The sequence below is a fragment of the Dendropsophus ebraccatus genome, chromosome 7, assembly GCF_027789765.1.
Source record: "Dendropsophus ebraccatus isolate aDenEbr1 chromosome 7, aDenEbr1.pat, whole genome shotgun sequence".
Taxonomy (NCBI): Eukaryota; Metazoa; Chordata; class Amphibia; order Anura; family Hylidae; genus Dendropsophus; species Dendropsophus ebraccatus.
The window spans coordinates 146349991-146377882 of record NC_091460.1 but is presented as its reverse complement, the minus strand read 5'-3'; the positions used below and the strand labels follow the sequence as shown (position 1 = coordinate 146377882).

At 43.9% G+C, this 27892-nt stretch overlaps 1 protein-coding gene across 3 annotated transcripts in view; it reads left to right on the top strand.

The window, feature by feature from the left end:
- The window catches only part of LRBA (LPS responsive beige-like anchor protein), a 384885-nt gene extending 357395 nt beyond the window's left edge, over nucleotides 1-27490 (top strand). For all 3 annotated transcript variants that reach the window (XM_069978673.1, XM_069978676.1, XM_069978675.1), the window contains 4 exons: nucleotides 12460-12561; nucleotides 12669-12865; nucleotides 24896-25047; nucleotides 25815-27490. In XM_069978673.1, the coding sequence (XP_069834774.1) occupies nucleotides 12460-12561; nucleotides 12669-12865; nucleotides 24896-25047; nucleotides 25815-25905 (542 nt within the window). In that variant the 3' untranslated portion in view covers nucleotides 25906-27490. The remainder of the gene's footprint in view (nucleotides 1-12459; nucleotides 12562-12668; nucleotides 12866-24895; nucleotides 25048-25814) is intronic.
- Nucleotides 27491-27892: the final 402 nt, after the last annotated feature.

Genomic DNA, 27892 nt, shown 5'->3' with positions numbered 1-27892 from the left:
ACCCCTGCAGTCATGGCTGCACCTAGGAGAGATGAATTTTATACTGTATTGGGTCATTTTAGCTCTGAATCGGCTCTGTTTATTTCAGCCTTACTGGATTTATATTAAACTTTAAATCCCCTTTAAATCCCCTTTTACTTCCATCAGTTCAACAGTATCCTTCCTCAGGACTGCAACCCATTAGATATTAAAGGTAAACTGTCAGCATGGATACACATATATCTGTGCTGCCAGTTTCCAGATGCATAAATACCTGTGTCCGGCCACTACTGTATTTTCAAGCTGCCACTCGGCTGACTGACAGCTGGAGGAGGCGGGGCAGGTGCGGACAAGTGTCATAGACCCGCCTCTGTGACACTTTCAGCCGGGAATGAAGGACAGCTGGATCCCACAGCAGCATTAAAGGCATGTATGCAATGCTCTTGTGCTAGGCATCTAGCAGTATGGATATTTACATACCGTATCTCTGCTGTCAGTTTCCCTTCAACTAAACCATATCACTGCATAGCTTAATGCACTTACATTCTATCACAGGGGTGTCAAACTCAAATACACACTGGGCCAAAATAAAAGAAATTGGACAATGTCGCTGGCCAACCTTGATAATTATTGAAGCGGGAATTCTGCGGTCCTGGCACTGTCAGTGGTGTAAGCCTCCCAGCACTATGCACTATGATAAATGGCATGATAAATTGCTGTGATATGATTAAACCCAAACCTATGTAATAGCCAACTCCCCCCCCCCAATATTGCCCCATGTTGTAGCCAACACAACCAAAATTGCCCAACATATTAGCCAGCCCTCCCAATAGTGCCTTAATAGTAGCCAGCCCCCAAAGTGTTCCATATAGTAGCCAGCCCTCCCCTTCAGTCTCATAGTAAACAGCCCTCCCCTGTAGTCTCATATAGTAGCCAGCCCTCCCCTATTGTCTCTTTTATAGTAGCCAGCCCTCCCCAATAGTCTCATACAGTAGCCATCCCTCCCTAGTAGTCTCATATAGTAGCCAGCCCTCCACCATAGTCTTATGTAGTTGCCAGCCCTTCACCATAGTCTCTTTACATAGTAGCCAGCCCTCCCCAGTAGTCTCTTATATAGTAGCCAGCCCTCCCCAGTAGTCTCATATAGTAGCCAGCCCTCCCTAGTAGTCTTATATAGTAGCCAGCCCTCCCCCATAGTCTCTTATATAGTAGCCAGCCCTCCCCATAGTCTCTTATATAGTAGCCAGCCCTCCCCCATAGTCTCTTATATAGTAGCCAGCCCTCCCCCATAGTCTCTTATATAGTAGCCAGCCCTCCCCCATAGTCTTATATGTAGCCAGCCCTCCCCCATAGTCTCTTATATAGTAGCCAGCCCTCCCCCATAGTCTTATATAGTAGCCAGCCCTCCCCCATAGTCTTATATAGTAGCCAGCCCTCCCCCATAGTCTCTTATATAGTAGCCAGCCCTCCCCCATAGACTCTTATATAGTAGCCAGACCTCCCCAGTAGTCTCTTATATAGTAGCCAGCCCTCCCCCATAGTCTCATATAGTAGCCAGCCCTCCCCCATAGTCTCTTATATAGTAGCCAGCCCTCCCCATAGTCTCTTATATAGTAGCCAGCCCTCCCCCATAGTCTCTTATATAGTAGCCAGCCCTCCCCCATAGTCTCTTATATAGTAGCCAGCCCTCCCCCATAGTCTCTTATATAGTAGCCAGCCCTCCCCATAGTCTTATATAGTAGCCAGCCCTCCCCATAGTCTCTTATATAGTAGCCAGCCCTCCCCCATAGTCTCTTATATAGTAGCCAGCCCTCCCCATAGTCTCTTATATAGTAGCCAGCCCTCCCCCATAGTCTCTTATATAGTAGCCAGCCCTCCCCCATAGTCTCTTATATAGTAGCCAGCCCTCCCCCATAGTCTCTTATACAGTAGCTAGCCCTCCCCCAGAGTCTCTTATATAGTAGCCAGCCCTCCCCCATAGTCTTATATAGTAGCCAGCCCTCCCCCATAGTCTTATATAGTAGCCAGCCCTCCCCAGTAGTCTCATATAGTAGCCAGTGCTCCCCAATAGTGTCTTATATGGTAGCCATGGTGGGCCAGATGTAATTCAAACTCTGAATTGCCTGGTGGGTCAAAAATAATGGCACCACGGGCCAGAGTTTGACATGACTGTATGATCAAATCATTTGAATTACATATTTTCCTTTTTTCAGTCATAGTTCTAGTGATTATTCAGGAAACATTCTTAGTCATACTGTTTTATATGTTCAGGTTTCATCCTTTGGATAGTGATATATGTGTAAGATGCTTTTATATATTTTACGTATTCAAATAAGAGCAAAGAACATGAAAACTATAAAACTAGGGAACAAAAGGAAGACGCCAAGTTGTGCAGAAGTTCTGTGAAGTTCACTAGAACCAATCTTTTAGCCATTTTTTCTTCCTTGTCAGAACCTCAGTAGTTTGTTGAGGTTATAACACTCTGGTAAGACGGGCGTCATGTCACTGTGTGATTATAAGATGGATCAATATGGGGAGAGGAATAAGAAGAAGAAATATGAGGTCTGCTCTTTGTGCTTCAATGGGCGAGTATCCCAGTAATTGTTAGATGGATGACTCCTTGTTAGAGATGAGCGAACCTCAACCCGAACGTTCGGCATTTGATTAGCGGTGGCTGCTGAACTTGGATAAAGCCCTAAGGCTATGTGGAAATCATGGATATAGTCATTGGCTGTATCCATGTTTTCCAGACAACCTTAGAGCTTTATCCAAGTTCAGCAGCCCCAGCTAATCAAATGCCGAACGTTCGGGTTCGGATCGACTCGAACCCGAACCCGGTTCGCTCTTCTCTACTCCTTGTCAATCCAGTGTATCACCCCATGTTTCATATGGGTTGGGAGCGGTGGGCTCTCATGATGTGGGTTAGGGCCCTATTCCACCGGACGATTATCTTTCGCATAATCGTTAACGATTAACGATCTCAAACGACCGCTATTGCGAAAGACCTGAAAACGTTCACTCATTTCCATGGAATGATAATAGTTACTTATGATCATATTTGCGATCGTTTTTTCTTTGCTATTTCTTCGCTATTGCGTTCGTATCTACTGCGAACGACCGAACGACGTCTTATTCAATGCGAACGATTTGTGAACGTTTTGCGAACGAGCAACGATAAAAATAGGTCCAGGTCTTATAAAGCGATCGGTCGTTAATTAACTGCATTTCAAACGAATGATTATCGTTTAGATTCGAACGATTTAACGATAATCTGAACGATAATTGTCCGGTGGAATAGGGCCCTTAGATCGGGAGCCCCCTCTGACTTATAGACCGCCCTCTAGCCAGTTATGTTGGGCACCATGGTGGCCAAGGGGAGTTTGCATGTTTTCTCCGGGTTTGTATGGGTTTCTTTGGGGTTCTCTGCTTCATTCGCTAATTTGGAATAGTTTGTGAGCCCGAGTGGATACAGGGACAGACGGGATGACAATATCCGTCCAGTGCTACATAATATCATCTATTATAACTATGAAAGGATCCATCTGGCCATGCTTAGGACATTACCAGGAAACTTTCAACTGGTGGGTCCGGATCCCTCCCTGCCGGACACATAGGATTCCTCTATGCATCCTCATCCTCCTTCCCCCATACAGAACATACTGGATAATCCGGCCCAAATTGGACAACACTAAAGAATGTTGACTTTCTTTATCCATAGAACATATCAGTGAGCATTGAGAATAATTGTAAACTAGACAGAGAGGATATATATATATATATATATATATATATATATATATATGTATATGTATAGGTTATGGCTATTTTATATATAGGTTATTGATTTTCATCACAAATGAAAAGATTTTCCCAGCTAGAACGATGAATAAGAGGAGAGGGGATCTTTACGATGGTGACACTAGTTTTCTAATGCATGAAATGTATTGAGGAAGCCGCCGTTCTCTGCTAGACTTCAGGTATTCTTAATCTTATCTGACCTGTTCCTTAAAGATCTGTGTAAAGATTCGGGCTGAAGTCCTTTGAGTCCCTCTCTGGGATTTGCATGGCGGCTCATAAACCTGTTTAGGGGACAAAGGCTTCAAGTAGCTTTGAAGTTATCGGGTTCGATTTGACCCTTCTAAGCCGCTATTGCAGGTTATAGAAGAAATGCTCTAAGTGTCGCCTCTTAAAACGCTCTTCACATGCTGCAGGACACCATGACAATCTTCTCCAGCTACAAGAGCCTCAAATCTCTTAAAGGGATCTGTTCTGCTTTACAATCAACCGAGAAGCGTCCCCTCGGCTACCGAGTGTTGTCCCTTTCATTTGCCGACTTTTAGATCTATGAATGTGGTTGTGAATCTTACGGACGCTGACGTGTTCTATCCTTGTCATTGTGCTATAGTCAGAGGCGGCTTCTTCATCAGTAATACTCTGTATGCGGCCTGAGGAATTAAATGTTATGTATACAATCACATCCTTAATGTACCTGAACAATGTTTATTGCTTGTTATGGGCCATTTCGTCTGACATAGTCATAATAATAATAATAATAATAATTTTTATTTATATGCGCCAACAGATTCCGCAGCACTTTACAATTCTGGGGTTACATAAATAGACATAAAACAGACATTACAGAGATCTACATATAATTATCCATACATGAGGAGTGAGGGCCCTGCTCGCATGCATCAGATTATAAAGTGAAGGGGCAATAGTTATAGTGTGTGCCTAATATGTCACTTTTATGTTAAAAGGGCAAATTTTCTTTCAAATCAACTGGTTTCAGAAAGTTTTAAAGATTTATAATTTGCTTCTATTTGTATGTCCTGCAGGAAGTGGTGTATTCTCTCCAGTCTGACACTGTGCTCTCTGCTGCCAACTCTGTCCATGTCAGGAACTGTCCAGAGCAGCAGCAAATCCCCATAGAAAACCTTTCCTGCTCTGGACAGTTCCTGACATGGACAGAGGTGGCAGCAGAGAGCATTGTGTCAGACTGAAGAGAATACACCACTTCCTGCAGGACATACAGCAGCTGATAAGTAAAGGGAGACTTAAGATGTTTAAATAGAAGTAAATTACAAATCTATAAACTTTCTGAAACCAGTGCATCTGAAAAAAAATATATTTTCGCCGGGTATGCCTTTGATGCAGTGATGTGTGCACAAGAATGTCTGAATACGGGCCAGGATGTGCTATAATTTCTTTCTAGGCACTTAGGGCCATATTAAGGGACATACTACTTTGTGTAGCGCATTGGGTTAACATAGAACAAGAAACTTAAAAATTGTGAGGATTTCAAGGATATAATTTCTGAAGTCCTTTGCTTCCATTATCTGTTGAGCTTTCCCCCTGTGTCTGGCAGCTAACCAGAATGATGTATATATGAGGAAGCTGCCTCCACCACATTGCTCATGGTTACGGGTTACATCACGTAGAGTTTCATGACTAAAGAAGTTGTTAAAGTTATTTTAAAAACAATCAGTCTGCCAGGGCGATAAAAATTCAAAAATACAATGCATTTCTTTTTGGGTCCAATGCCACAGCCCTCAGGCTGCCATGCTCCATACCGCTCGGGGACCAGCTTTGGCTATATACTGTGCATGTTTCCAGGTGGTCCCGTTGCTGTATCCTCCCTCTGCACGGAGCTGGCAGCAATAGCTGTGTCCATGTTTTCCATGTGGTCGGTAGCCTCCCTCTTTGTATGAAGCAAAAGAAATCTGATTCGCTCATCTCTACCCCCTTCCTTTAAGGGTATGTTCGCTCAATGTGGACTCCGCTTGAAGTTTCACCTTTCCCATTGACTCTGATATATTGATATTCTCAAGCTCAATCCGCTGTCCACCTGAAGAATTGACATATCCGTTCTTTGGGCAGATGGCAGATTGAGCGTGAGAACATCTGAAATTTCTGAGCATATTCCATAGCATAAACATACCCTCGGTCTCTGTAACTGTAATGTTTCTGATCACCCTGCAGCCAATCACTGACCTCTGTAGTCTTGTAGCAACTACTGCCGAGACCAGGGATTGGCTGCAGGGTGCCTTGGGAAAGTAAACAAGGATGGTGAAGTGGACTGGAGTGGTGGTCCAAAATATAACAATTCGGTTTGAATCTTTTAAAATAAAAAAACTTGCCCCAGGTGTCTTGATCAGGGATGGGGAACCTCCGGCCCTCCAGCTGTTGCAAAACTACAATTCCCATCATGCCTGGACAGCTGGAGGGCAGAGGGTTCCCCATCCCTGTGTCTAGATATTTATGATGAACATTGACACTAGGGGTTTGGATAATCTAACTCAGAAATGTCATATTCAGTTGGAGCATAACCCGTTCCCTGGAACCCCAAACTGAGATGTTTTTCTACCGCATCCATATAGCTGGGTATTTGTGGCATGGGTACACTGACATCTATGTAATGTATGATGAGCATAACCATACAAACCGATTCCCAAGATGTCAAGCTAGAGGAGTGAAAAGTTGCAGCATGTATATTCGTCATGATTCCCGGAGGGTCAATGACGCACCGACAGCCTCTCTATCGTTTACGGATTACATTGTCAGGATTTTGAAGTAACCTGGTGTGAACTGGGCCTGTTTTTACTTCTATGTGCCACACCCGCTTGCTTCTCAGCTTCCTGGCAATGCGTGAGTTAAACTGGTCACTTAGGCTACGTTCACACAGAGCAAAAGGAGCGGATTACGCAAGGAAATATTTCCGCCTGAAATCAACTGACGCTGAATTCCGAGCAGAATATAAGCAGAATGCAAGCAGAATCCCTGCGTATTCTGCTAGGAAAGTGTTCAGCTCGTAATCAGCTCTTGACAAATTCAGCGCGGAATACTCGAGGAATCCGCGCTGAATCCGCATGCATTCAGCGCTGAAATTCAGCGAGTATTTGGTGAGTAAACTAGACTATACCAGAACATATACTAGAATCCTCCTCCCCCCCTTTTCCCCATTTCCGCGCTGATTCAGCGAGTAATTTCCGCTTGTATTACGCTTGTATTCCGCGCTGAATCCGCGCTGAATCCGCGCTGAAACAGAAAATCAGAGCCCCATTGATTTGTATAGGCTTCCGCTAGCGGAAGAATGAACATGTTCATTCTTCTGGCGGAAAGCGGATTAGTTCAGTGCGGAAATTCCACTGTGTGAACTGCAGAGCAGAATTTCCATTCAACACAATGGAAATTAGCTCTGCACCTATTTTAACGGCTGAAATTTCAGCGCTGATTCAGCGCAGAAATTCAGCTGCTTTTGCTCAGTGGGAACGAGCCCTTAAACTGGTCACTGGGAGACTTGATTAATGCAGCTGAGTAGGTCTTTAGACTGACTGATTTCTTTGCCTGTCTGGAACCTGGAAGATCTGAGCGCCGATCCAATGGGGATCCGGACTTGGCTCTTGTTCAGCATAAAAGGAAGCTAAGGCAGTCTCCCAGCGCTGGCTTATTAGGTTCATACCCTGATCCCAGCTTTCCCCTGTCTATTCCTCCGATCCTGTACCTTATCCCTCTGCTTGCTGGACTTTGTTGCCTGACCTCTTGCTTGACTTTTTGACTATCCGATTGTTACCTGATTTTGTACTGCGCTGCCCGTTTGGTTCTGACCTTGCTTGTTTGATTATCCTATATTGTGTTTGTTTGTCTGTCTTGTTCTGTGTGCACGTATCCCATGCAGGGAACATCTTCGCGGTTGTCCACGGTTGTCCACGCCTAGGGCCGTTTGAGGCAATTAGGTAGGGACAGTTGGTGGGTTCAGTATAAGGGCTCACAGTCAAGTCTTGTCTCTGCCTCCCCTGTCCTGACATACATATTTTTTTTTATCATAAACCGTAAAATCCACAAATGCCTGAAGGCAGGAGAGCACCAGCCTGTTCCTGTACACCGTATTATACGGTATTACACTGTTTCCTTCCAGCCCGGTCCTGTACACGGTATTACACGGTATTACACTGTGGCTTCCCTCCAGCCTGGTCCTATATACCGTATTATACTGTGCTTCCCTCCAGCTCGGTCCTATATACCGTATTATACTGTGCTTCCCTCCAGCCCGGTCCTATATACCGTATTATACTGTGCTTCCCTCCAGCCTGGTCCTATATACCGTATTATACTGTGCTTCCCTCCAGCCCGGTCCTATATACCGTATTATACTGTGCTTCCCTCCAGCTCGGTCCTATATACCGTATTACACAGTTCTTCCCTCCAGCCCGGTCCTATATACCGTATTATACTGTGCTTCCCTCCAGCTCGGTCCTATATACCGTATTATACTGTGCTTCCCTCCAGCCTGGTCCTCCTAGGATCCGTTACCTTCAGTCTTTTCTGGATATATAATTTTAAGGCTGAGAAATTTATGAAGTCTCATACACATTTAATTAAGCGGGTGAGTTACACGGCTCCGGCTTTAATGTGACCAGATTCTAGCGGAGTGTTTATGGTGATAGGTATTATTTTATTTAGCTCCGTGTGGTGCATGATGTTTTACGGTGCGCTTTTTTGGCAGCAAACACTAAGCTTTGATATAAAATGGCAAAAATGTTTCTTTTTCACTGGATGCACAACGAGCAGCTAGATTTATACCCGCAGCGCTGTTTCATACTCTTCTTGATTTACTGTTCGGCTTTCTTTAGAAATGACTCCCATCTTTTTAAAGGAAAAGCAGACACGCTCATTTGCAGCATTTCTGTTCTGTATACTTAGTGCTGTAATATTGGTTTTGTATATAGTTGTGTTTTAGAATTCATTATACAGTAAATCCTGCTGAGTGTACAGCCCCACAGTATATGTTGGTGTGCTTTATACTATAAGCTTTCCTTATTTATGGAGTTTCTGTACAATATCGGGCTGATACACTCCCTGACAATGCGGTGCAGGGGTTATAGTCACTGTTGCAAGTCTTTTGTTCCCTAACATAATCTAAAATTACTTGTTTTAGGCTGGATAGTCTCTATTGTAAGATATAAGCTTTTCTTCTCCGTATACATTTGTGTGGCCCACTTTCATTTTATGGCTGTTTGCTGAGCAGCCCCCCCCCCCCCCCCCCCTTCCTCCAGAAGTCGGTATTAGCACGTCTGTGTTATTCAGAGTGGGCTCTAGGTACATGGAGGTATTCGAAATCATGGGTGGTAATGAAAACAGGTTTATGCTGCCAAGAAAGGGGTGAAATTGGGACTATGAGACAGAGAGAAGCTGCTTTATATGGCGGGAGGGTCAGCAAAATGGATTCAGACATTGAGAAAAGTATATATAATGTTATTGATCTTCCTTTTTACAAGTGTGTAATATCTGCCTATTTGTGAATACAATGTCATTCATTTTCTATCTAATCTGCACCAAACCAGAACACACAGTCCAACTTCTAAAATACATTGATGATTTTTTGCAACACATGAAAATATGAGTACATGCATCAAAAAAATTATTCTGGATGATAAAAATGTGTGGAGATGTCGGCACTCTGGGATGGCGATGTGTGGAGACAAAGAAGAAAATTCCCGGCACTCACCGAAGTAGCTTGCTGTTAAGTTTTATTCCAACATATACTGAGGTGCACAACAACAGACAGGACACATTTTGGTGTTTCCTCCTTTCTCCTTTCCTCCTTTCTCAGCTCTCAGTTAAAAAATTCTGAAATGCTGAAAGACGTCCTGTCTGTTGTTGTGCACCTCCGTATATGTTGGAATAAAACTTAAGAGCCAGCTACTTCGGTGAGTGCCTGGAATTTTCTTCTATGGATGATAAAAGGCGACGTTCAGGCATGTGTGGCCGCTATCTCTGTAATAATGGTGAAGCTGGTTCACAATGCTGCTCCCATTTCTCCCTGATCTCAGGCGATGACCAGGCTGGATTCCTTGTTTACCAAAATTTATATAAAAAAAAAAAAAATCTGCAATGTGCGGTTTTGATTATTTTCTTTGCGTTAACAGCAGCGCAAACTATTCCAGAAAGAGCAGATATAATGAGCGTGATTCCCAATTTTTTGTCTCTCTTGACGTCATTTGGTAAATCTTGTATGATTTATGATGTTAGTTATTATACGCTATGCATCGTTCCTTTTCAATTTGTTACGTTGTACACTTCTGTCTTCCTGAGTATTTCAGAACTTCTGCTTACAGATGACAAACACCTCACTTTTTTTCTTAAGCTGATAGTCTGCATTTTTTTCTTTGTGCAGAAGAGATGTCTATTTCAATTACACTGTCACACATTGGTAGTAAGGTCAAGATAAAGAACCTCTTGATCTTGTTCAAACTACTCACATGCCAATGGTATAATTTAAAGGAAAAAAGGCCCCTCCGCCTCCCCTCTCTGCTCTTGTAGGTTTTGCTACATGAAAAGAAAAACCCCATGTGCAAAGCATTATTGGAGTTCTAAGCTGTCTGTCTGTGGCGACTGGGTTACCTCTCTCTTTCATTATAGTGTTTCCCTCCCTCCAGACTCTCACAAGCTGCAAAACACAACAATAAGCAGCATTTACCACTTTATTGTAGATTCAGAAAAGATAGGGAATTATTACAGTTACATCTCTCATCTCTAAAGATACAGTAAGCCCGACCTCTCTGACCACGTCTGCAGACATAGCTCTTAGATATGACAAAAAAAAATGGAAACATTTTTCTGAAATTAATCCCTAGCTTTTTTTTTTTTTTCAGATATTTGCTTTATCATATACTGCAGGTTGTATGTACTTTGGTTAAAAGCTAGAAACATGGTGAATTGGTGGCCCCAAGGAGAAAAAGCAAAGTGAAAGCTCGTCCAGGGGCTATTTAGGGAACGTTTTTCCTCTTTTAGGTTGTGTTTTGCTTAGCAAACGCTGCAGCCACTGTCAGGGGGTCTCAGCTCCCCTGCAGAGTGCTTCCCGGTCCAGTTTTGGGCTATGTTCACACTACATTTTTCCTCTCTGTTTTTGAAAAGAAAATTATTGACATTGTCAGTTGTATTGGCGTCCGCGCAGTTATTTTATACGCTGTGTACATTGGACGTCCATCATTCATGCATTGCATTGAAGTCAATTAAATTATGGCAAAACGTCTTTTTAAATAGAAAGAGGGGTGCTACAGTGGTGTATCACCTCAGCCGTGAGGCAGCCATGGTAGGCCTGCCAGGAAAGTGCACGTTATTTTAGCTCTCACACACACACGCACACACACACACACACACACACACACACACACACACACACACACACACACACACACACACACACACACACACACACACACACACACACACACACACACACACACACACACACACAAACACACACACACGCACATGTATACGGGTTGGCCAAACAGCTTATGATATAAATGACCAGAACAGGAACTCCTCTCCAATACATTGTCTTTATTGGTATCAAGGTGCAGATGGCTAGAACCCTTAGTTGAAGCCATTTTTATTATACTTTTTTTTTTAATTCTTTGGTATAATGGAGGAGATTGATATTATGCTGCCAAGATCTTTGGAGAGACGAAAGGCAAAATCTGGGCAAGATGGGATGGTAATAGCGGCAAAGTACTTGACCTACAGCTGGGACAACCGATGAAGAAGAAAATAAAGGGTCCATTAAACAGTAAAATACTAAAATAGTAAAGATTCTTGGGAAAGTTTCCATGTTTGACCATCTTATAATATGAACTTGCACACATAAAATTGTCTCATGCTTTATAAGTTGTATTTTGGACAGATAAGTTCTAGATTACAGATAACTGTATTATTATCTTCCTGGAGCTGTGCTCAGGGTTTACAGGTTAAGGTGTTAAAGGAGAAGTCCGGGGTTGGCTTTTTTTGCAAAAGGAGGAGGTGGAAGGAGGTGGCTGAACATAACAACATGCACCTACCTCCCCGGCTCCAGCGCTGGGGTCTGTGGTCCCCCGGCTGTCTTCCTGATCTTAACGGGGACCTGGGTTGTGACATGTCAGGCCCGCTCAACCAGCCAGCTGCCAACTGTGACATCACAACCCGGGTCTCCACTCAGACCAGGAAGGTGGCCGGGGGACCAGGAAGGGGCCGATCCCGGACTTCTTTAATTCTCAAATACAGAGCATGGACTTGCTTGGGCATTGAAGACATTACAATAATCAGGAACAGGTATGACTGAACATTTTAACTTTGTTGGAGGTAGACAATATAATTTATATAGGGGAGGGGGCACCTGGTAGTGTAGACAGTGCGGGACCAACATTCGGGCTTGTTGCATTTTACCGTGCTGGCTTATTTGCTCCCTGAAGAGGTAAGTTATTTTGGTGTTTAGCTTCTATATGTGCCGACCGCCCATATGGAATAAATCTGCATGCCAAGCTGATCAGAGCATACATGTTTATGGGAGAGTCGTACGGCCAGCTGAATACAAAGCCATTCTTTACTAAAACGTGTAGTCTTTTGTGCATTTCCATTGATTCTTTCCCAGCCGTATGCAAATTGGCAAACAGTTTATGTTCCTCAATAAATGACACTTCTTCATTCTTCTTTGTGTAGATGAGTTTGCCACTCCTCGTGCAATCCTGACCGGCCATGACTGTGAGATCACCTGCGCTGCTGTCTGCGTAGAGCTTGGCCTGGTGATAAGCGGCTCCAAAGGTAACAAGAAGCATTTCCTCAGCATTTCCATTGTCATTTCCATTACATTTTAATTTTTAGAATCCAAGAAAATGCCTGATGGTATTTTTCCCTTTTCTGTATTTCAGAAGGTCCTTGTTTGATACATTCTATTAATGGAGACCTCTTAAGGACACTTGAAGCTCCACAGAACTGCCTTAGGCCCAAACTTATCCAGGTCTCAAGGGAAGGACACTGTGTTATATATTATGAGAGGGGCCTCTTCTGTGTGTTCAGTGTGAATGGGAAGCTCCAGGCCACAAAGGAAATTGATGACAATACACGGGTACGTTTATTTGTTGTCTTGTGTACAAATTATATATCTTTTATATTATTTTGCACATTGTGTGTCTGAGTGGTGTCAGACCAAGTGCATGTAAAGCGTCCGTGTCTTGCCTTAATGGGAGAGCATCACTCTGTATCAGTCACTTCTATGGTAACAGCCAGGCATAGACCGCTTTTCCTATCTATAACACTTCCCGGTGTATAAGATGCTCAGTTCTCTTGCAGACAGTGAAGCCCCTTCAAACATCCATTTATTCCGTATTTTCTAAACCCGCAAATGCAGACAGAATGCGGACCTATACACTTCTATGGCCCCTTACACATCTGTAGGTGTTACAGATTCCTGTTGGGGCCATAATCCGAGCTGCAACTACAGGCGGCACAATGGCTTGCCCGTTTTTTTTTTTGTGGCACGGATCGCCTATTCATAGTAAATGGGTCAAATGTGGACAGTTAGTGATGACAACCATAGTGCTGTCTGTAGCTGCGGATCCGTGGCTACAGACATCTCTACAGTTGTATGAATTGGGCCTAAGGGCCCTATTCCACAGTAACGATAATCGACCGGATCGGCCCCATTTGGCCCGATTCGGCCGATTATCGTTCGGTGAAATAGAACGATCAGCCGATGATCGTGTCATCGGCTGATCGTTCTATTAGGGCCAGACATAAAATCATCATCCCCCCACTGTGCATAGCTACGGTTGAATAGCGGTGCGCAGCAGGCGACCGACGATTTGACAAGCAACAGCATACATTACCTTCAGGCTTCTTCTCCGTGCTGTCTTCATCCCCGGGTCCCGCGCGCTCTATCTTCAGAATGGCCGGTCAGCTGATGGAGCGCTCAGCCAATTACAGGGTGGGACCGCCGCGGCCTGTGATTGGCTGAGTGTGGCCTGTCAGCTGACCGGCCATTCTGAAGATAGAGCGCGCGGGACCCGGGGATGAAGACAGCGCAGAGAAGAAGCCTGAAGGTAATGTATGATGCTGCAAGGACATCGGTAACAATATCCCTGCAGCCCTCGCTCAACGATCATCGGGCCGCGGAATAGGCCCAGTAAACGAGCGGCGATCTAGCAGATCGCTGCTCGTTTACATTGTTGATCGGGCCCTCCTCGGCCCGTGGAATAGGACCCTTAGGCTCTAGAAGGAAGAAGAGTGAGGACTGTGAGCTACTACACCATGTGCAAAGTTGTAGCCGTTATGTGTTCATTACCCCTGAAAATACTGATAAAAGAACCAGGGAACATCTCGTATTTAATTAAAGTAAATTCTTTATACCTGGACAATCCTGTGAAGGTAAATCAGGAAAGTAGCAGTAAAAAGCAATTTTATTGGTAGGGAAGAAATGTAGCCATAAAAAAAAAAAAAAAAGTTTTGAAACTATCTTGGAATGTTTTTTTTTTTTTTTTTTACACAAAGACTGGACCCTTTTCTTTGAAAGTTTCACGATCAATTAATGCCTAAACTGGTAATATGGTATAGTGACCAGCTGAAGGCGGCTTCATCATTGCGACGTCCTTTAGCTGCATTGTACACTGAATGCAGGAGGATGACATTGTTACCAGGTCTCAGCGTTCTCACCTACAATCCTCTTACAGTATATTCTGCTAAATCATTAACCCAGATCACGGTTCTATATATTCTATAGCTATAGGACGTATCTGATTCTACATTAGGATTCTAAGAAAGAGAATTCCTGGAAAAGCAGTAAATATTTCTGAAATAAGAAGATAGAACCCGTTGCCCTCCTTAACACAGACACTATACTATACACTGGCACAATACTATACTATTCACTATACACAGACACTATACTATTCACTATACACAGACACTATACTATACACGGACCCTATATTATACCCTATACACGGGCACAACACTATACTATACACGGACACTATACTATACACGGACACTATACTATACACGGACACTATACTATACACGGACACTATATTATACCCTATACACGGACACTATATTATACCCTATACACGGGCACAACACTATACTATACACGGACACTATACTATACACGGACACTATACTATACACGGACACTATACTATACACGGACACTATACTATACACGGACACTATATTATACCCTATACACGGGCACAACACTATACTATACACGGACACTATACTATACACGGACACTATACTATACACGGACACTATACTATACACGGACACTATACTATACACGGACACTATACTATACACGGACACTATATTATACCCTATACACGGGCACAACACTATACTATACACGGACACTATACTATACACGGACACTATACTATACACGGACACTATACTATACACGGACACTATATTATACCCTATACACGGGCACAACACTATACTATACACGGACACTATGCACATATACACTATACATGGACACTATGCACATATACACTATACACGGACACTATGCACATATACACTATACACGGACGCTATGCACATATACACTATACACGGACACTATGCACATATACACTATACACGGACACACTACTATATTGCATCCAGGTCAGCAGCATCTTCAGGTCTTTTGCCTGTAAAGATATAATTTCTATAATGTGTCTGTGCACTATGGGCTGAGCGGGACCCCCGATCTTCTGTCCTGGGAGACGGTGGGTTCAGCGCCCCCCACTTTCAGCTTTGCAGGGTCCACTGTTGTTTCTTTCCCCGTTTGCAATAATAATGTTCCTAATCTGTCACTTTCAGTTGTGATTATGTTGTCAGCCGAGCTAATAAATCTGTAAAATATCTTGAGGTCTCTTGCCAGCTAAAACAGTTTCTTCTGTGTTTCAGTGTGTGCTGGGAGCTGGAGTTTGTTGCCTGGGGCTGGGGAAGTCCGCGGTCCAGGCAAACACATGTGTACTGCAGCCACATGTTTTTTCCCCCCTCTTTCCTTTTTTTCAAAGCAGTCCCTGTTGGGTTTTAGAGTTAAACAATCCACAGCCCCTTTTCCTCATCGGCCTCTGCACTTTATCATGCTGGCAGGCAAGTGGCAACTGTGTGATTAAAGTCCGGTCCCCCGACCCCCACCCCGTGTGTAATACCTGCCCATGGATGTGGCAGACTGATGTTTTCACTGCTTGCTTCTCAAGTAATAGGAAGGGGGGAGGGTGCTAGAGGTGAAGCCAAGGAAACCTAAGGTCAAGTCCGACTGCCATTGAGTGAATGAGGGGAGTTAAACAGGTTGTGTTTCATGTGTCATGGTAAGCCCAAGCCCACAGGATGTCGACAAAAGTAACAATTTACAATCATCAGACGCAGGACAGAATTCTAATTTACTTTCTTGTAGCCTGCTCATGAAAACTACCAAGAGACCTCCAGACTGCCTGGGGATACTCACAGTCTAATCAACGGTATACACCTGTTTTTGTTTTAAATGCTGCATTGCTCACCCGAGCCCTGGCCAACAGCCCGTCAAAGCACATCTACCATGCAATGTTTAGACGTCAAAATGAATAACTTGGATGGAAAGGAAATCCACTCCTTAAACCGAGCTGTTACCTGAGGCAAAGACACTGGCTCGAGCAACCCAAGGGATCCAATTATTTGCTTTGTCTGGAGATTGGAAAAGGGCACAGTAGCCGCCTCAATGCCATAATCCACTGGATAGAAGAGATTGCTTTGTTGGTGTTTAAGTAAATAATAGCGGCTTATGGCAACAATGTTGTTTGGTAATCGCAGTCAGGCTGTTTGTTCTCCCACTTTTGGCCCTAAGGCTACATTCACACCTCAGTATATTTTCAAGGATGAAATTTTATGATCAGCATTTTATTTCGGCAATCCGCAAAATATCATCTATAGTGCATCCATATTGTGCTCCGTGTTTTGAAGATCTGCAAACAAATTTAAAAAAGGGGGGGGGGGGAGGGGGAATAGCATAAAATGATGTCACTATCCATCCCAACCAGCCAAGCGAAGCCTAAACGGTGATGTCACAGAATTGCCGAATACATTGGCAGATGGTTTTGCAAAGTGTTGAGGTGTTCTCAACAAAATGCGGAGGTTTCCATAGACTTCTATTGGAGTCTCTGTACAGCACTTGCGGGACCACATTACAACCTGTCTCAGATTTTTTTACTTTGTGGATCCGCACATTTACAAGATGTATGAATAGCACCATAGAAATTAATAATGTTGCAAAGGATTCAGCATTTGCTGACCAGTACTGTTGGCTGTGTGTGCATTTCACTAGTTCTGGTTAGTATGGCGTGCACTGATGGAACATACATATATTTCAGCAGATTCTAGCTATAGCAGATAGCTAGGATATATTATTTTCCCTCTCCTGGGCAGGACTTGAATTTCAGGTTTCTTACATTCAAGAATTCTAGGAGATAATATTACAGCTGGGTGTAATTATATATATATATATATATATATATATATATATATATATATATATTTATAATATATTAGTATATACGGCTCTAGTTGCCGCCCCTAAGAGAATGTTAAAGTGTAAAAAAAAAAAAAAGGCTTAAAGGAATTGTCTGACCATTAACACTTACCCCCTATACACAGCATAGGGGATATGAGTAAGATCATAGAGGTTTAACTGCTGGGGCCCCTGCAGTCCTGAGGATGGGGTCCTTGAGGGAAAAATGTTTTGTCCTCCCGACTGTTTGTACTTAGTCAAGTTAAAAAATGAAGAGTTCATTGGTGTATATCCTTTCTCTTATGTTTATTGCATTTGGAACTGCTGTGGTAGTATGAGCACACCATATCTGCAATTCTGTCTGAGAAACAGTAGTCAGAGACTGTTACAGGCTGTAGTGCCTTGGCTGTTTGCTTTGAACTATTAGAATGGCAGATTGCACACCAGACCACCGCTCCATCCCCATAGGAGACGCAGGGCCCCATATTTTAGATCATGATCTGACCGGTGATCATACACTTATGCCCCTTTCCTGTGGACAGCCCCGTCACCTTTGGCAGATGTAACCAGTGATGCCAGCCGCACCCTTCTTTTACTTACACAGTGGTGGTATATTGCTAGAATATGGAGTATTGGTTTGGTGTGGGTGAGCGCTGGCACGGCACTCGGGACCTTGTAAAAGAGTTATCCAGGATTAGAAAACATAGCAGCTTTACTCTGGGAACAAGTGCCACTCATCTTCCCATTGTGTGTCGTGTTTCAGCTCAGCTGCATTGAAGTCAATGGCGCCAAGTTATAATACCACCTACAACCTTAGGATAGGGGTGGTGCTGTGTGTGTGGTAATAAAAGAAATAAGTTATGTTTTTTTAATCCTGGATAACCACTTTAACCAATAGAATACATTTTTTCTTCATAATGTTTGCTTTAGAAAGTGTTCTTAGAGGCCTCTATATTAAAGGGCTAATCCAGAAAAAAAAATCTACTTTTCCCCTATCAATAGGATAGGGGAAAAGAGATTGCGGTTGGTCCGACCTCCATACCCCCCTCTGATCTCTGTATTGGCCCCCGGCTTCTGTGTTATGAATAGACCCATGGGTACGTCATGTGACCTCTGTGGCTCTATTCATTCCTATTGAGCCCCCGGTTGGCAAGTGACCTCTGTGGCTCTATTCATTCCTATGGGGCCCCGGTTGGCATGTGACCTCTGTGGCTCTATTCATTCCTATGGAGCCCGTACCCTGGGCCCCGGGCTGTCCACCCAACCTGGCCCCCCCCCCCCCAGTCAATTCGCCCACATTATAATCTGCTACTGCATCCCCCCCCCCCACTGTCCCCAATAAACACTGCCTGCCTGCCTCCCCTCCCTGCTGGCCCCAATAAACATAATGTTTGGTCCCTTGCTGCTACCCCCAGTAAGCATTGCCCACCCCACCTCCACTGCCCCCAATAAACATATCGCCACCTCACCTGGTCCCCTGATGTTGCCCCCCCCAAGGTCACAGCAGCACAGAGGATGTCAGGAGAGGAGGGTGCTGATCTTATAGGAGAGGTCCAAGCAGCACAGAGGATGTCAGGAAAGAGGGTGCTGATCTTATAGGAGAGGTCCGAGCAGCACAGAGGATGTCAGGAGAGGAGGGTGCTAATCCTATAGGAGATAGTCCCCCTTTATAGATGGTCCCCCTCTTTCCCCCTCTATAGATGGTCCCCCTCTTTCCCTCTTTATAGCTCGTCCCCCTCTTTCCCCCCTTATAGCTGGTCCCCCTCTTTCCCCCTTATAGCTCGTCCCCCTCTTCCCTCTCCCCCCTTATAGCTGGTCCTCCTTTCCCCTCTCCCCCCTTATAGCTGGTCCTCCTTTCCCCCCTTATAGCTGGTCCCCCTCTTCCCTCTCCCCCCTTATAGCTGGTCCCCCTCTTCCCTCTCCCCCCTTATAGCTGGTCCTCCTTTTCCCCCTTATAGACGGTCCCCCTCTCCCCCCTCCCTCATAGATGGTCCCCCTCTCCCCCCTCCCTTATAGATGGTCCCCCTCTCCCCCCTCCCTTATAGATGGTCCCCCTCTCCCCCCTCCCTTATAGATGGTCCCCCTCTCCCCCCCCTTTATAGATGGTCCCCCTCTTTCCCCCCCTTTATAGATGGTCCCCCTCTTTCCCCCCCTTATAGATGGTCCCCCTCTCCCCCTCCCTTATAGATGGTCCCCCTCTCCCCCCTCCCTTTATAGATGGTCCCCCTCTCCCCCCTCCCTTTATAGATGGTCCCCCTCTCCCCCCTCCCTTTATAGATGGTCCCCCTCTTTCCCCCCCTTATAGCTGGTCCTCCTTTCCTCCCTTATAGATGGTCCCCCTCTCCCCCCCTCCCTTATAGATGGTCCCCCTCTCCCCCCCTCCCTTATAGATGGTCCCCCTCTCCCCCCTCCCTTATAGATGGTCCCCCTCTTTCCCCCCCTTATAGCTGGTCCCCCTCTTTCCCCCCCTTATAGCTGGTCCCCCTCTTTCCCCCCCTTATAGCTGGTCCTCCTTTCCCCCCTTATAGATGCCCCCCAGTGAGTAAATAACACAAAAATAAAATACAACTCACCTACCCTGCGTTCCCCCGTCGATCCTCTCTCCGTCTGATGCGCGGCTGCCAGGGGTGTCCGGTCCTCTCCCCGGCAGCGTGCGCATCACACTGCTCCTAGTGCCGCCTGGGCCCTGACTTCCGGTACGTGCGCTCCCAGTACCGGAAGTCAGGGCCCAGGCGGCACTAGGAGCTGTGTGATGCGCACGCTGCCGGGGAAAGGACCGGACACCCCTGGCAGCCGCGCATCAGACGGAGGCAGCCGGAGACTCTTGTGACCGCAAGCGAAACAATGCTTGCGGTCACAAGAGTGCAGTGGCGAGGGGGCCTCCCGGGCGGCATTATAATGTGGGTGGCAAGGCATGGGCCCCCCCGGAGCCTCGGGCCCCAGGCGGCCGCCCAAACCGCCTACATTATAATCTGCCATTGGACCTCTGTGCCTCTATTCATTCCTATGGAGCCCCCGGTTGGCATGTGACCTCTGTGGCTCTATTCATTCCTATGGAGCCCCCGGTTGGCATGTGACCTCTGTGGCTCTATTCATTCCTATGGAGCCCCCGGTTGGCATGTGACCTCTGTGCCTCTATTCATTCCTATGGAGCCCCCGGTTGGCATTTGACCTCTGTAACTGTATTCATTCCTATGGAGCCGACGGGAAGAGCTGGAAGAGCGGTGTACTCAAATCAAATAGGAATGAATAGAGCCGCAGGTCACATGCCGTACCTGTGGGTCTATTAATAAAACAGACGTCGGGGCCCGATACAGAGATCGGCGGGGGGTACAGAGGTCAGAACCCCCCGCAATCTCTTAATCCTGTGGCTAGGGGAAAAGTGGATTTTTCCTGGAATACCTCTTTAAGCTATACATGGGGTGAAATACCCCGCGATGTTGCATTTCTTTGTAGTCCATCATCATAGCGTTGAGTCATCGGCCAGGCATCCAGCGCGCCATTCTCCATTCTAGCCTCTTCCAACAGAGCTGCCTCATTTATTTTTTCCTTTCTTTTCCACTTAAGTTATTTCATATTTTAGGAGTCTGGAAGGGTTTAGTTCTTGGGTGCTTTTCTGCCGGCGTCCTCTAAGACTCGTTCTCTACGATCCCAGCCATATTTCTTATCTTTTTTTTTGATGCTCGATTTGACTCCCTCTACAAGGCCTGTGATCATATTTACTTTCTTCACTTTATTCTTATCTTTGCCTCCTTCACTCCCCCTTGTCACTTGATGCTAGACAGGCACATTAAGATTTTCTGACTCATCAGCTTTACATATCATATGTTTTCCTAACTTGAAAAGGTTAGTCTTATAGCATCTATATGTCATGTCTATAGAAAAGCAGATATGGGAAATACATCCATATTCAGCAGAACAAGGTTGTATTTCTTCACCAAAGAATGAAGTCAGATTTACAAAGCAGCCGTGATTTATACATCTTTTTGCACGTTATATTAGAATTTACATTTTTTTTTCTTAAAGGTTTACATGGTTAGTTTATACAAAGTTATAAGGGGGGAAGCATAGCATAGTAGTATGTAATAGCTTAGTTCTCAGCAATGTTTAGAACACCCCCCCCCCCCCTGTACCCCATGTGATAGGAGATAACTTTACACCCCTTTAACCTCTTAAGGACATATGACGTACCCCTACGTCCTATGTCCTCATATGCACTTCAAAGCGGGGCTGCGCGGCGGCCCCGCTTTGAAGTGCCGCGATCCCGGGTGCCGCGAGTAGCCCGGGACCGCTGCTATTAGCGGGCACGGTCTGATCGCCGTGCCCGCTAATTAGCTAATCGGAGGCAGCTGTCAAAGTTGACAGCTGCCTCCGATTACCGGAGGCAACGTTTCCCTGGGGTCTAGTGGGGGAGATCGCTCCTCCGGGACCTTGTCCCGGAGGAGCGATCTCCGTTACTGATGCCGGCCGGGGACGCGTCCAAGATGGCGCCGTCCTCGGCTCGGCACTCGTTCGTTTTCGGCTGCAGCAGCCGAAAGCAAACGAGTGCCGATCTCATGGATCTCTGCAGCATATCTATGCTGCAGAGATCTCAATGAGAGATCACAGTGTATATACTAGAAGTCCCCCAGGGGGGCTTCTAGTATATGTGTAAAAAAAAAAAATAAAGTGTTGTTAATAGTAAAAATCCCCCTCCCCTAATAAAAGTCTGAATCACCCCCCTTTTCCCAGGTTTTAAATAAAAGTAAACAAATAAATAAATAAACATGTTTGCTATCGCCGCGTGCGTAATCGCCCAAACTATTAATTAATCACATTCCTGATCTCGTACGGTAAACGGCGTCAGCGCAAAAAAATCCCAAAGTGCAAAATTGCGCATTTTTGGTCGCATCAAATCCAGAAAAAATGTAATATAAAGCGATCAAAAAGTCGTATATGCGCAATCAAGGTACCGATAGAAAGATCACATCATAGCGCAAAAAATGACACCTCGCACATCCCCATAGACCAAAGGATAAAAGTGCTATAAGCCGGGGAATGGAGCGATTTTAAGGAACGTATATTGGTTAACAACGGTTTGAATTTTTTACAGGCCATCAGATACAATATAAGTTATACATGTTATATATCGTTTTAATCGTAACGACTTGAGGAACATGCATAACAAGTCAGTTTTACCCCAGGGCGAATGGCGTAAAAACACATTTCCCCCAAATAAAAGAAATGCGTTTTTTTTTTCAATTTCACCACACTTTGAATTTTTTTCTGGTTTCGCAGTGTACTTTATGCAAAAATTCAGCCTGTAATTGCAAAGTACAATTAGTGAAGCAAAAAATAAGGGATCATGTGGGTTTCTAGGTGGAAAAATGCAAGTGCTATGACCTTTTAAACACAAGGAGGAAAAACCGAAAACGTAAAAACGAAAATGGGCCATGTCCTTAAAGGGTTAATGAAGGTGGACCATGCTCTGGGTTCTTACACTCCAGTTGATGCATTATCTTAAATGCTCAGGAATGAGTATATAATTTTTCTTGATTATTTGTCATTATTATTATTACATATTCTACTCTTCTGAATCACTTGTTAGACATAGAAATGTATGTATAACAATTTCATTTGGCCGCTGCTTTCTTAGTTTATTCTTTAAAAAGTTGTCTGGAAAAAATTCATACTTAGCCATGCTTCCTAGGGTTCTGCTGGGAACATTTCAGTAAAGTATACTTACCTGTCCTGCTCCCCTGCCACTGCCCAGCTGCCCTCTCTCCACCACTGTCATTGCTTTCTTAACATCCGTTGACATCCTATTTCCAGTTGGAGCGGCAGGAGCGGCAATTCATTGCATGTTTTTAAAACGCTCACAGCAGTGAAGAGCAGCAGCTTGGCAATGTGTAGCAGCGGGGGAGTGGGACAGGTAAGTATAAACGACTAACATGTCCCCTGCAGCCCTGGCAGCATGGCTAAGGTGCTAGGCAGTGTGATATAGGATATATGCTAAGGTGCACCAACTGGTTTCCAGATTGTCTTCGTCCATTTTTTTTTTATATTTCATCATTGTCTAAATACTCTCTCTCACACATATATCCTCAATACTGGCGCAGTATATAGACGCGTATATGCTTTTGTGCTCATAGTTAATGTGTTTATCAGGAATAAATAACCGTTTGTCATTTCTTCACATCAACCAGCAATTATCAATAGATCCTCAGGAGGTTCAGCACACCAACCCATACTTTGTAAATGTATAATTCAATACAAAGTTTATTTTCCCATTAAAAACTGGAGAAAATTATAGCCCGGAACATTCCGCTTTCCTAGTAGGCAGATTGTGCACTCCTAAGACCCGTCCATAAATGAGATAATCTGAATATACGGCAGTAATTTAATAAAGACGCTGGAGGAATCATTTTCTCAGGTTATAGAAGGGTTAAAGATTAATGGCTTTAATTTGCCTCTTACTATAGAAATTCTCTCTTAAAACGCTTAGAATATAAAGAGCCAGTGAACCGTGACTGGAAGGTTAATGGATTTTCCTCAGATGAATTTTCTAAGTGTAGCAAATAATTATTTGTCATGGTAATAATTGCAATTCAAAAATAGCCTCAGGAGATGGCGGCCGAGAAAACAAGGGATCAGAATGAGTATTGATTTAGCTTATGTAATAATCTATGGCAGTGAGTCTCTCTAGGAGTACAGGCAGTCTCCCGCACATCTGTATGTGCAGCACGGACGGCCATCGGGGAGCATACAATACACTGATGTCAGTATTTAGGATGGAACGCTACCTGGTAAAGGACTCTGGATAGGAGACACAGAGACACAAGAAGTAGCCATAAAACGATGATACTGCTGCCATTCCATTGGTGGATACTGCAGTATATTTATTTTGGTGTTTTACAAAAGTTTACAGAAGTTGATCAGTATTCGTATAAATTCCCCACCTTTCTGCTGTTTCTGTTATAGATATATTTTATTCCCCACATTTCTTGGTATTTTTCATTTTTATATTCCCCCTTTATCTATCCAACCTATTTATGACATGATTAAGCGCACATGCACGAAACGCGTCGTCTGTACCGTTCTCCTATATGAAGCTTTTAACAATTTTTTGATATGGAATAAAGCTACAAGGTTTTAACAGGATATTTTTTTTTTGCGTGCTGGATTAACACGTCCTCTACCAGTTTATTTACACTGCCAAGTCCTGGAGACGTCGGGTACAATTTGCAGATTTACTGTAGCCTTTTATTATTTTTCTTTAGGTTGCATTCACACGTTCCGTGAAGTTGTCCGGGATCGTGGAAGATTTTATAGCCCATTGCTTTTTATTGGGCTATTTACACAGTCCGTTTTTTCACGGATCCACAATCCGTTCCGTGAAAGAATAGGACATGTCATAACTCGGGTGAGATCATGGCACGGATTCCTCCATAGAAGTCTATAAGATCCATGTTTTTTGCAGGAGGATCTGACATCCACGTACATCCATGCAATCTATGAAAAGCACGGATGTCATGTCATAAGTGTAATTTAAATAATCATGAAAAATATGAATATGCCATAAGGGACCTTTCCAATGTAGCTGTAATCTAACTTGGTATATATTAAACCTTTCAGGCAATGCTGTTGAGTCGAGATGGACAGTACCTGTTAACAGGAGGAGACAGCGGAGTTGTCATGATTTGGCAAGTATGTGACTTGAAACATCTCTTTGCCTATCCAGGCTGTGATGCTGGCATCCGATCGATGGCCATGTCCTATGACCAAAGGTGAGAATCTGTTTGTCAATGATGTCTGCTGTGTAGAACGACAACCAAAGCTCTTTCTTTACACAAGTCATCTCTCATTAAAAATGCCAGGACATCTCCATCAGAAATAGTCGTAGACTGTGTAACTAGCTATTTTATTGTATGTTAAGTCTTCAGTCTATATCTCTCGTAAAAGCTTTTGTAGGCACAGCCCAGCTTATTCGGAAAGTCCTAGGACAATTGTATAACTTTTATGACCCAAAGACAATTCCAGCCACTGTGGGTATATGAGAGGAATAAATGGGAGTTAGCGGTTAATGTAATGCGGTGGTGTAATATTCAATGAAGAATGTAATACGTTTTATTGGAGTTATCTCTTCTTAAAGGAGAAGTCCGGCCGTATTGAAAATCACACAAGCAGCAGGGGAGAAAATAACAAGGAAGGACTGCCTACCTCTCCCCATGCCCGCGATGTGCCAGCTACCAGCTGATGGATTGCACACTCAACCAATCGGTAACTGCAATGATGTCCCGCCCCAGTCACTGACTGGCTGAGCAGCCAATCCATCAGCTGGGTCATGACTTCGATTCTTCTGGATATCCTGGAGCCCAGTGGGGGTCCCAGAGCGGCAATGACTTGCTGGAGAGGGAAGGGGATGGGGTAGTATAGGTTACGTCCCCCCCGCCCCTGTAGTTAGAAAACCTTTTCCTGTGGCCGGAGCTCTCCTTTAACTGTGTGTAATATATATTAAACACATATATGACTAACTGTTATTTCTGACTTTCAGGTGTATAATGACCGGCATGGCATCGGGGAGCATTGTTCTTTTCTACAATGACTTTAACCGCTGGCACCATGAATATCAGACGAGATATTAATACCGAGCAAGCTGCCGATACCTAACTGATGCACTGAAAGGCTCACGTCCGTCAGGCTGTGAACGCCACCTGCCACTGCATAGCTCCTTAGAAAAGGCTACATTACATCTGAATGTAATTTATCGAAACTCAAATCAGCAACTATTTTTAGAATTAACTGCTATTTTTGTAGACCTTGCTTTACCTTTTTTTGTGGGATGAGAAACTTGCAGAAGTATAAAGGCTGCTGGGTTATGTAGTAAAATATATATATAAAGAAATATATATTTTTTAGTCCTAAGGAGACATTTATTTTCATCTGTGTATCTGGACAGTCAGCTTCCCTTGGTGGCCGGATCATTTAGGCCAGGTCTCTGACAATGACTAGCTTTTCTCTATCTTGATTTTATCGGAGTGGTTGAGGAATTCTTCTCTCAAGACTTTTTAATCTGCATTTTTCATACATTTTTTTGCCATTCTGCTGCACCTTTTTTCTTGTTTTTGTTTTCCCAAAATGATTGTACAATTGTAGCACTGGAAAAATTAGGGCTAGGGGAATAATTGCGGTTGATTGTATGAAGTTATGAAGATGTGGGTTCCATCTCTTTGCACAGTAAGAGATTTCTCATAGGGTTTTCTGATTTAAGAGGAAATAAAATAGAGTAGTATAATAAATAGTGGAAGGAATGAAATGTAGTGGGATCCAGATCTCTCATAAGGAGTAAAGGGGCTGTATGGGATTAGGAAAACATGGCCGCCTTCCTTCAGAAATGGTGCCAAGCTTGTCCATGGGCTGGAAACTGGCCACTTGAATGGGATAGACTCGCAATGCCAGAGGCGGCTTGTGGACAGAATTGGTGTTATTTCCGTAAAGAAGCTGCCTTGTTCTTTTTTTTCTTAATCTCGTACCATTTGCAAAAAACAAAAATCTTGTTGGTCACCAGATATGAGAAAATTGTACAATCGCTGTCATGTCTCAGTGGAGCTGATGTTACATCACTCATTAATGTGTTTCTATACATTTCTATGTGACTATGTTAATATCCAGCAGAACTTTAATGACATCTAAAACTTATGCAGAAATCATCAAGTGTAATAGGAGAAATTCCCATTTCTGTTCTCTTACCATTCCCATAGATGCAAATCCTTCCTTCTTAGTAGTCTGGTCATTCTCTACCACTCTGTCTTGGTAACTATTAGTTGTAGCACCAAATCCTGTTGATAAAACGGTTTGTACTACGTGTCTGGTGCATCCCCGGACAGTTCTGGAGTAATAATGTAAACTAAACAACTTAAAGTTATTTTGTCGTTGCATAGTCTTTACCTTTTTCTACAAGATTGCTGTGCAGAATTCTGTGAATCTGTTTGTGAAAAAAAAGAGCTGTATTGTTTCGTAAGTCTGTATTGCATAAAGATTTGTTTGTATTTTGTGATCTGTTTTTGAGCTGAACCTAAATTCCACATCTTCTTAATCAAGAATTTGTCTACTTGTCGGTACAGCTCACCCTTTTCTACTCATTCAGTGACAATCTTTTTCATTAGCTCAAGTGTGGGATCCAGTAAGTTTGAACGGATAAAAATAAATAAAATGGAATTTGTAATTGAACGTTTTTCTTTTGACTTCATTTGATTTTTGCTGCGAACAAAGAAAGTATGTATGAAAAAGTCAAGGAGAAAACTTTAAAGATCTTCTTTCTGTTATGGCTGGGATGTTGTTACAGGTAAACCTTTGGAAAAGTAGCATGTCCTAATCGGAATGATATTGTTACCATTAAATTAAAGCAGACCTGTCTGCAGCGTTTTGCTGACCGATATGAAAGCAGAATACAACAGGCTTTCTGATCCTCTTATGTCATTCCTTCACTCCAGGTAAAATCCGACATGGAGAGAGAGGAGTGGCTGCACATCACACCTATGGCTGATACCAATGCTGCTAAGCCTATTTTAAAAAAACAACTTCAGGATGTTGGAATATGAATTGATCAAGCCATATCGCCCCGTGTACCAA